The 11151-nt window shown below is 44.8% G+C and overlaps 1 protein-coding gene across 2 annotated transcripts in view; it reads left to right on the top strand.

Moving 5' to 3' along the window:
- Window positions 1-438: 438 nt before the first annotated feature.
- The window catches only part of TIPARP (TCDD inducible poly(ADP-ribose) polymerase), a 29536-nt gene continuing 18823 nt past the window's right edge, over window positions 439-11151 (top strand). Inside the window, exons 1-2 of one of the 2 annotated variants that reach the window (XM_049867384.1) lie at window positions 439-664; window positions 3264-4224. In XM_049867384.1, the coding sequence (XP_049723341.1) occupies window positions 3305-4224 (920 nt within the window). In that variant the 5' untranslated portion in view covers window positions 439-664; window positions 3264-3304. Of the gene's footprint in view, window positions 665-1263; window positions 1849-3263; window positions 4225-11151 lie in introns of those variants that run through there. The other variant, XM_049867383.1, reaches the window with a different exon arrangement.

Below are 11151 nucleotides of genomic sequence, written 5' to 3'. Positions count from 1 at the left end.
GCGTCGTCAGGACCTGGAGGCGTCTCGTGAGGACGCAACTAAACCAGCCGACCGCACCGAAACGGGTCGTTCCGTTTCACATCCTCCCTCGGGGGCCCGGGTCTTCCCGGAACAACGTGACCCTCCATCTGTCCGCAGGCAGGTGGAGCCCGCCCCACGCGGCGCACCCCGCTCTTCCTCACAGAGGCGCGCTTCCTCACAGAGGCGCGCTCCCCGAAGCGCGTAGACGCGGGCCCTGAGGCGCGCCGCCGGCCCGCGGAAGGACACGCCCCCTCGCGGGAGCGCAGCGGCGGCGCGCAGAGCGCACGCGCGCGCGCGCGGGGCGGGCCTCCTTCCCGGCACCCACTGAGCGCCGGGCCTCCTCAGCCAGCCCCGCCCCCCGCGCAGGCTCCGCCCCCGCGACGGGGCCGCCGGGAGGAGGCGACCGGAAGCCACTTTAAAGCAGAGCTCGAGGTGACAGGCGAGCGAGCTGAGGTGCGAGCGCCGCCGCGGCTTCCTGCGCTCGCGGTTTCCTGCGCTCGCGGCGGCCGAATGGCCCCTGCGCGGCTGGCGGCGTCGCCGGGCTGCGACCCTTAGACGCCGACGTCCGGCGCAGACGCTGCCCGCGAGCCGAGAGCGCCGCGACGCGACTCCTGTGGTGCGTCCTCTCAGGCAGCCTGTGGAGGTAAAGGGCTCAGCGAGGGCTCTGAGGGGCCGGCCGGGGGCCGCCGGGGTGGGGGCGCCGGGCTCGCTCCCAGCCTGCCGCGCCGGGGGCGACGGCTCTTCGGCGTGTGCTTCTCTCCCTGGCGAATTCGCTCGGCTCCGTCAGTGTCGGGATCGCGCTCCACTTCTCGGTCGCTAGGACTTCTGGCAGGTGGATAAACCGGGGATTACGTTGAGGGGTTAGTCGGGGCCGCGGCGTCGCCGATCCCCTCAGGGCGGGAGGGCGGCGCGTCTATGCGGTCGCTCCCGCTGCGCAGACCCGGTTGAGGCGCGAGGAGGGTCGGCGCCGGCGACCCCGCGCTGCGGCTGCAGCCCTCAAGTTTGGGGCGGTTTTGAGGTGAACTTTGAAGGGCTGGGAAGTCCGCGTCGCCGGCCCGGCAGCGCCCGCCGCGTCTCTGCCGGGTCCGCTCTGCGAGCCCGGGACGCCGGGTCCTGCCCCGGGAAGGGCGTCTGAGGAACGAGGCGGGAGGAGGCCGTCGGGAGCCGGGGATGCTCGGGGCGCCGCGGCCGGCCGGGCCCGCGGGAGCGCCGCTCGGCCCCCGGCTCGGCCCCCAGGTCGCGCGGCGGCCGGCGGGCGCCGAGCCTGCGGCGAACGGGACGGGCGTCCCCCCGGAGGGGGCGAGGGAGCCGGGGGCGTCCCGAGGCCGGGGCGGCGCGGCGGGTCGCCGGCAGCGGAGGAAGCGGCCCTCCAATCTTTATTTTTCTGTTATGCAAACTAATTGAGGAACTGGGTTCTGGCGGCTTCCTCGGCGCAGCCGCTCCGCCGGCGTCCCGCCGCCTCGTCCCCAGTTTTGTGTCCTCGGAGAGTTTGGCGCCGCGGCCAGCGGTGGGCAAAGTTGCTCGGTGCACGCGCGCCCCGGTGAAGTCGGCTCCGCGTCGGCGTGGGCGCGCTCGGGGGCGCCGGGCGGTTGGCGGGCGGGCGGGAGGCGCAGGCCGGTCCGGTGTGGCCGAGAGGGAGCACCACAGTCGCTGCCAGTTGTGCCTCGAGGCAAGAGCACCGGGTGGCGACTAATAACGCCTGGCTTGGCGGCTTTCCGGCTGATTGATGTCGCACGTCAGGTCCCCCTCTCGTCGCGAAGCCTTCCCGAACAATGCCAGCGCACGCCGAAGGCCCCCTTTTCGCCCTTCTCCTTTGGCACTCGCCAGGTACAGCAACACCTTGTTGTGTATCGTGCTTTTTATTTTATTTCTCTCATTTTGATCATTATGCACTTTTTGCACGGGTAGGTTCGTGGATCTCCCTTATTAGATTTTAATGTTCGTTTTTGGGGGAGACTCAAGTCTATCTTTTTTGTTGTTTTTTGTTAACCCGTAAAGGCTAAGAGGGAACTAAGCACTTCATAGGTGCTTAATGCTTTTTATTCAGTCATCCAACCAATATTCATTGAGCATTCACAGGGAGCACTGTGCACTGTAGTGGCACCTGGGTACATGTTTGAGTAAGTCATAGGCCCTTGCACCAAGGATCTCTTTCAGTCTATTGGACAAGAGAGAAGAGAATTAATTGCTTGTCACCATCCCTTTCCCATCTGGTCAGTAAATACTTCCAGAATTAATGAATGCTAGATAGTTTTTTTTTTTTTTTTTTTTTTTTAGATAGTAGGGGGGACACCATCTTTTATTTGTAAAAGTTTTCTTTGTTTTTTATTTGAAGTTCTAGACTTTTTCAAGGGGTCTGATTCTTCCAACAAAGCTCTTTTTTTAGTATCGTCCAACAGTTCATGAGGAATCTGAAAGAATTAGGGCTTTATGTGTTTCATATTCCTTGTGTTCTATTTTTTTATAATATGTTCCCCTTGGCCTTTTAAAGAAATGCATATACGTGAGATTTTACTGAAGATGGAGGACCAGGAGGCCTTTATGTGTTAAGAAATTTTGTTTGGTTTCTAACACAGCCTACTGTGGTTGTTGCTGTTGTGGTTTGTGTTGCTAACAGGCCTTGGTATTCCTCCAGTAGTGCTAATGTTTGCAGGATTGCAGAAGTAGACCCTTAACATTCTTGGGGAATATATTGGATCCTTCTGAATATGGAAATACATCTGCAGACCCTTTGCTTTCTACCATATAACATTTCAGTTGAGAGCCCCGTTTCCTCTGTAAATACACCAAATGCACTTTAACTTTGAGATATATCCTTCACTTGATGTACTTTTCTTTCACAGCGTTTATCACCTCCTGAGACAGGTGGTGCATGATAACTGTGAAGAGAACTGCAAAACCAAGGTTTCCCCATAGTCATCAGCTAGATACACTTATTTCTATTCCTCCCTCTGCCATGCCCCAGCAGAATTTCAAATTGCTGCATATTATGAAGACAAATAAATGCCACAGGTCTATTGGAAGATGCTGTTTCTCTTCCACCTTTACCTGCTGTGAGCTTTAAGTCACCTTGGATGCTTTGGGGCCCTGATTTCTCAAAATTTGAAACCGACCCATAAAGACTATAGTGCAAGAGGTGTGATTGCAGAAACTCAGTCACAGACCAAAACAAAACATTTTGACAAATGCATGGGGTCTAGTTGTCATTTTGTAAATGCTCATTTTTCTTCCTTTCCTGGTAGGACTTTTAGACTGTGAGGAGCAGTTGGAGCTAATACCCATCATGGAAATGGAAACCACTGAATCTGAGCCAGACTGTGTAGTGCAGCCTCCCTCTCCTACTGGTGACTTTTCATGCCAGATGAGACTCTCTGAGAAGATCACTCCGTTGAAGACTTGTTTTAAGAAAAAGCCAGATCAGAAGAGATTGGGAACTGGAACTCTGAGGTCTTTGAGGCCAATATTAAACACTTTGCTAGAATCTGGTTCTCTTGATGAAGTTTTTAGACCTAGAAATCAAAGTGCAGATGAGAGCAGCTTACATGAATCTATTGTGAAAAAGCCTTTGGAAATCAATACACCTTGTCCACCAACAGAAAACAGTATGTCTGTCCTGATTCCTGACGGGACAAATGTTGGGGGCCAAATACCAGAAGCCCATCCTTCCACTGATGCTTCAGAACAGGTGGTTCCCATCCAGGATCACAGTTTTCCAGCGGAAACCCTCAGTGGGACAGTGGCAGATTCTACAGCAGGGCACTTCCAGACTGACCTTTTACATCCAGTTTCAAGTGATGTTCCTGCTAGTCCTGACTGCATAGACAAAGTCATGGATTATGTTCCAGGGGTTTTCCAAGATAACAGTTTTACAATCCAGTACATTTTGGACACCAGTGATAAGTTGAGTACTGAGCTCTTCCAGGACAAAAGTGAAGAGGCTTCCCTTGATCTCGTGTTTGAGCTGGTGAACCAGTTACAGTACCACACTCACCAAGAAAATGGAGTTGAAATTTGCATGGACTTCTTGCAGGGCACTTGTGTTTATGGCAGGGATTGTTTGAAACACCATACGGTATTGCCATATCACTGGCAGATCAAGAGGACAACTACCCAGAAGTGGCAGAGTGTATCCAATGATTCCCAGGAGCACTTGGAAAGATTTTACTGTAATCCGGAAAATGATAGAATGAGAATGAAGTATGGGTATGTATTTATAACAACTTGTAAGACTTTTGTTAAATGCTATAGAGAAGGTAAAGGGGCAGAGAACTTAGTGGGATGGTTTCTTTCAGAAGTAAGATTTTAGCCTTTTTTCTACTGTTATTCTTTTGGCTTTATGCTATCCTGATTTTTCATGGTAGTTGAATGCAGCCTATTTTTCTAGCCACACAATGAAGGTTTTATGACTTGAACAATTCAAATGTCACTCTGCAATATATGTGTGACTGAGAAGTTGCATATACATTGAATGTTGTGAATCGAATACTATTTTAATCATACAGGAGAGATTGCTTCTGAAAGAAAATTCACGGAGAGTCTTATAATGTTAATAATGACTGCCTAATTTCTATATTATCAAAGTTTTGCATATTGAATAGTTGCTGTTTTTAAAAGGAAGACAGTATGGTTTGGAGATTTTTATGGTCCTCTTTTCATTTGAATGGTAAAAAAACATTTCTGTGAATGATTCAGGAGCTTCCCTCGAACTGTTGAATCATGTCCAGACACATTAAATCTTTTATTAATTTCCTTAAATCTTCTTGTCACTAAGTTTATTATTTATTTTACTAATTAAATAAATCGTTGTACAATTTAGGTTAAAAAAAAAAAAAAAAACCTGGAAGAGTCATGTAACAATTAGTGAAGGGAAGAGTTAATGTTTATGGGTATGTTTATCACTTACATGAAAAGCAGGTATCTTTACGCTTTGTTGTGTAAGACATATATATATATATATCATCTTTAACACGAATAGGAAATTGAAATTTTCACAACGAAATTCTTTAATTGAAGTTCAAAATGATGGAGAAAATGAACTACAAATGTTAGGTTTCTAGTGCAAAAACGGCTGTATAACAACCATTAACCTTTGTTTTTCTAAGTTTTTTCTGTAGTGTAGAAGGAGTTAAAGTGTGTGATGTTAATAGCTGTTTGTGTATAGCCAAGGATTGAAATTATGTGAGGGAGAAGAGCACTTCTGCCCTTTCTACCTGACTTGAGAGACTAAGAGGGTAACCTGACAGTCTCCCAAATAAGGAGTGGTCTGGTGGAGCACTGGGAGGCATGAGCCGTATGGGGAGAAAAGCACTGAGTCCTAGATAACCCAGAAGTCCAGGAGAAAAGCTTCCTGGAGAGAGTCACTTTGTTCACATATCAGTCGTTTTACTATTACCCAAGTGCCCAGGGAGTCAGCAAACTGTACTGATAAACCATTTCCAAGTTGTCTAGTTCTGTTAGTTTTGATGTTAGCCTTCTGTGTTCTGATGTGGATTCTGGGTGCCAGGGCACTGCTGGCATTACAGAAACTGGTGTTTTGTCTTTTTGGTTTTTTTTTTTCTTTTTTAATTCTCTCGTCATGCTCCGTTTAGTATTGGGAAAGTGGTTTTCAGTTAGGTAGTAGTACACAGATCTGTCCTTTTTTTTTTTTTTCCTGTAGTATTTTATTTTGAAAATTTCCCAGCATACAAAAAAGATTGAAAGAATTGTGCATTGAGCACCCATGTACAGATCTCCTAGGTTCTATAGCATTTTGCTTTATATGTTTTATCACAGATCTGTCCATCTTTCCATGGCCCTGTGTTTTTACTAATCTATCTTGTGTGGGGGGGGGGGGAATATATATGTAACTGCATTTGCTATTTTCTGTGTGTCTCCAAAACACCAGTTGCTGTTATTTGCTCGCGGTGACCCCATGTGTGTCAGAATAGAGCTGTGCCCCATAGGGTTTTCAATGGCTTATTTTGTGGCGGTAGATTGCTAGGCCTTTTTTTCCAGCCACCTCTGGGTGGACTCTGAACCCCAGCCTTTTGGTTAGCAGCTGAGAGGGTGTTAACAGTTTGCACCACTCAGGAACTCTTTGTGTCTTTTTAGCAACCTTAATTGTCATGAGAGGAGAACTTTGCATCTTGTGATTCAAAAGAAAAGTGTGGAACAGGATGAAAAACAGAATGAGAGCCAAGTTCAAAAGCGTTACACAGATCCCTTGGGATAAAAGTAAGGTCGTATCAAGAATGTAGATTGCTGACCATAAATATATTATCCTGGTAATCTAATGCATTGAAGATCCTACTTTGCTTGAGTAAAGACTTTTTCTTAGATCCTATGGTAAACCTAAACACTTCGAAGTTTTTGGTTGTTTTTTTTTTTTTTTTTTTTAGCCAGCATTGGAAGAGAGAAAGTGTTGCCCATTTTATGTTTAGAATCTTTTAAATATTTGTCCAGAATTCTTCTGTTGCCCATGAGCTAGCAATTCTAATTGCTATGTCAAGGGTAATTAATTTTATAAACTCTCAAAGCCACTCTAATCCTCCTTTCTCCAGATTGCAAAACTGTGCAGGAATGGCGGCCTCCCACTTCACTCCTTAGGAAGCAGATTTCCAGCCTGTTGAGTACTTCACCCTCTTGGTACAGTACGTTTCTGTTTAAATTGGTTAGGAAGAAACTAGCAGAATGACTGTCCAACACATTACATTCTGTTACCGTGAGCAAGGCGAGAGAGGCATGTTGGTCGCAGAAGATTCAGGAACCCTTCGGTCAGCAGCACCTTAGGTGTTTTTCCCTTGGTGAGATTACTATGCTGGAGAAGCGTGCGTTGTTGGCTCAGTTTTAAAGTGGTTGCACTGGGTGCTTGACTTCCAAATCACCTTTAAGGAAGTGAATTCGTGTTTATCGGACGCTTCGTGTCACTGTGAGTCGGAGCCCACTCGGCAGCAGTGGGTTTGCTTTTTTTTTTTTGGTTTTAGAGGAAAAGTCAAAGTAAATTATTATAGTTACTTCTACTACCACATTGTTAATGGTAATAGGTGCTAGCCTCTGGTCTTGCCTGATAAAAACAGCAAAACATATAACTTAATTACTAATAAAGTGATGTTCTCTATGGACTGCAGGAAGAACTGTTCTAAGATTGTAGATTGCTAAGTGTCAAAATTAGGCTTTTGGGAAGTTGACCTGTGGTCATTGCAACCTGGTTTTCCTTGTATTCCAAAACGATGTTGTGTTTCCTGGCAACAAGATGCAGATAACGGCATGTTGAGCCTTGCTGAGAGATTCACAAACAAGCTGGAGCAGCCCAGGTTCACATGGTTACCACATTATTTGGCTAAAGCTATTAATCTCTTATGGTCAGGCCTGTAAAGCTGGTCTATCTGTGCAGATTGCACATAACCAGGAAGTGTGTGTTCAGCTGTGCATATGTCCAAGACAGACCTAGCAGACTTTGGATTCAGGAATGATGAATGGTAGTTGTTTACTCCACTTGTTTTCAGCAGTTTATATGACTTGGTAAGTCACTACTATATACTGTATACATAATACTGTGGAACTTGGGGAAAGTTCATGGTTCTGGGTCTCCAGCAAAGACAAAAGTTCATAGCTCCAAACTGTACAGGTAAAAGTCCTTAATTTTGCTTTGCAGATGTATTGAATTTGACATCTAAATTAATCCAAATTATATGTGCAGTTTTCATTTTATTCCCCAGAATGAAATTGGAAAGGAAGTTGAACTAGATAAGTTCACAGGCCTGTTCTTACTCTTTAGTCAAGGTGCTTAAGTAGTAAAAACTCGTTTTGAAAACAGGATATCAATAATAATGCTAATTTGGTTCATAGTAATGCAATTATTTTAACTATTTCCCGCTTTGCCTTCACCCCAAATGATGCTGTAATCCCACTTTGCTTTCTTGCTCTGTTTTTGTACATCTGCAGATGTTTATTGCCAGCATCAACTGGAAACTAGCTGTATGTCTGAGCTCTCCAGATTTAGATACGGAAGCCTCTTGCACGCGGGATGGCCCTTGGAGAATTTCCAAATTCCAAATAATGCAGTTGAGAAAACAACATTGAATGTTGTGTTTTCAGCTAAAAGAACAGTCTGACAGTTTAGGCGTGCATCCTTACTAGAAGATGATATTGGATGCCAAAGCTAAGCAGTTTTAAAAGAGCCTCCTGTATGTGTGGAATACTGTTGTGGGTAATGGAAATTGTGGAGGCTGCATGAACCTTTAGCAACTGAGCTCACCACTGGTTTTCACATGACATTGATTTTAAAGTGTGCAGGAATGTTCTTACTGGTTATTGCTGCCCGTCAAGGGTCACACAGCAGACCTCATTTTGAAGGTTACCTGTAGGTGAAATATTACTAATGATTGTCTTAATTCTGAATTTATCACAAGAGGGTGAGGGTGACAAAGGAAGTTGCAAACCTTGACTCCATGGTTAGTTTTTCTCAGAGGAGAGGGTTCTGTTCTCTTTTGAAAGTAAAGCTTATTGACAAGAGAGGGAGCTCTACTGGGTAGTAAATTCAGGAGTCCCTGGGTAGTGCAAACACTTAATGTGCTTTGCTGCTAACCGAAAGATTAGAGGTTTCGTGTCCACCCAGAGGCACCTTGGAAGAAAGGCCGGGTTATCCACTTCTGAAAAATCTACCCAGAGGCACCTTGGAAGAAAGGCCGGGTTATCCACTTCTGAAAAATCAGCCCTAAAACCCTGTGGAACACATTTCTACTCCTGTACACATGGGGTTGTCATGAGTCAGGATTGACTCGATGGCAACTGATGTGTGGTATTATTTGCTTAGGCTTAAACAATCTTAGTTTCTGGGTGATTTTGATTGCTAATTGCTCTGGAAGCCTTTTTAAAAATCTGCTCAAATGACAGTACTGTTAGATGATAGCACAGAAACTCTGTAAGAAGACAAGAAATACATATAAATAATAATGAAGAGCATGTACTGTTAATTCTATGTGACTTGCAGAGTGACTTATCCCGGGTTTCAAACTGGTTCCTTCCGGTTTGAACCCCTGCTGAGAATTTGCATTTCTAACAAGTTCCCAGGAGATGCTAATGCTGCTGGTTAGGGATCAGTCCTGAGAACCACTAGTAGAGCAGTGGCTCTCAAAATTTATTGTACATAAGAATCACCTGAGGATCTTGTTAAACTGTAGGTTCTGATTCCGTGTATCTGAGGTGGAAATGCAAATTCTCAGCAGGGGTTACAACTGGAAGGAACTGGTTCAAAGCCCTGGAATTATGTAAACTAGGGCAGATCCAAGCCATACTTCCCCTTTTGAAGGGTTCCTGACTAAACTCTACTAAGTAGTTAAATTAGCCAAGTTAGCGCTGGCCTGCACAGCTGTGATGATGTATGAACTAACTCATTATGTGTTATTGATAACACTGGAGAGAGGAAAACAGCTGAAACTTACTATGCCTTTTGACTTTTTGGTATTTCTTGACTATACACAGCTGGATGAGTTTGAATTTATTTTAAAAATTCCTGCTTAAGAGAAAGAGAGCTCCATAAGCAAGAAGTGTGTTTGAAGTGACTTTCAAAATGTGTGCCTTGTGCCTTAGGATAAAGCAAGCCAATGAATTATTTTTTGTACCTCTTTATGCTGTTATTTACATATGAAATAAAACTAATTGGTTTCTGTCTATAACTAATCCAGAGAAGTTACTAGGCCTGTGTAGAGCTATCATGGGAATCAATAGCAATCATTCATTTATTCCCTTGCTGGGTTTTCATCAGTAAGCAGATTAGAGTTTTTGAGGTAGCTGTCACCTGGCTTCAGGTTAGGGTCAGTATTTCTGATGTATTTATGGTATTGAAATGAACCTTGCAAAAAGCAAAGATTTATAACTTAAATCAGGCAGATGGAGGAAATAGCTTATGAGGTTATCTGGCAGTCCCTAAAAATAATTGCATGATACGTACATTATGCTTATTATTATTGAGTTGAATCCATAGCCTTTGCTTTATTGTGAATAAACAGGGAAAATGGAAGAGTAATGATCCCGTTCGACATTGAAAACTTCACTCTGCATATAGTGGGGGTGCAGAAAATGCTACTTTTGACTGATTAGACTATGCCTTATTTCTCATTACACTAGAATTTCCAGATTCTGGATTTAATGTTCTGCCATGAAGCAAAGGTGAATTTATAAGTTCTTCTGTGCATCCCTGATCTCGATCAGTGACCCCCCCCCCCTTTTATTCTGGGATGGGAGCTATTCCTGAAGAGCCGGAGTATGTAGCCCGTCCAAATCTTGACGACTTGGGGAATGTCATTAGAATTCAGCCATTGAGATTGTGGTTTTTCCTGTGGCCTCTTTTATTTTTAATCCCCTGGTTTGAGCCTACTTGATTTTGGGTGCTTTGATGGTGGTGATTCTAGGTCACATTTCAATTAGGACCTCAGGCCCTCTTAACCTAGGTCACAACCTTTAATTAATAATTACCAGTCTCCTGGAACCCTGGTGACACAGTGGTTAAGAGCTAGGCTGCTAACCAAAAAGATGGCAGTTTGAATCCACTCGTTGCTCCTTGGAAACCCTGTGGGACAGTTCTACTCTGTCCTATAGGGTCACTATGAGTCGTAATCGATGTATGGGTTTACCAGTCTCCTATTTGTGAGTTGTAGTTGCCTTTTTGTGAAAGAAAAGCTAAGTGCATGTGTATATTACTGTTGAAAATGAAAAAAAAATATTTTGAGTTACAAGATAAATTCTTGAGTATTCAGGCACAGCTTTCTGTAAAGCTGGTTCATATTGGACACTGGTAGGTTTTGAAAGAAACGCACTTTGTAAAAGTAATGGGGTTTCTCTTTTACAATAAACCTGGGAGTCTTAAGGTAGCTTGTGTGAGTGACTTTGTATTTTTGCAAGACAGCAGAACGCCGAAGGTTGAGCCATTTTCTGTTTCATTCTGGGTTTGCAACATTAGCTAATAGCCTAAGATCACAGATTGAACTGTACTTTGCAACACCATATACACATACTGTACAAAGGAGTAAAATACTTCTGAAGTGCACTATCCCAGGAGCGGGGTTTTAGATACGAGGAAATGTCTTTAATAAAATATTTTAGATATGAGGAAACTTATTTAATAAAATATCTCTTATTTTTTATAGATTA

Source organism: Elephas maximus, chromosome 23, assembly GCF_024166365.1.
Source record: "Elephas maximus indicus isolate mEleMax1 chromosome 23, mEleMax1 primary haplotype, whole genome shotgun sequence".
Taxonomy (NCBI): Eukaryota; Metazoa; Chordata; class Mammalia; order Proboscidea; family Elephantidae; genus Elephas; species Elephas maximus.
This window is presented reverse-complemented; position numbering and strand designations above follow the sequence as displayed.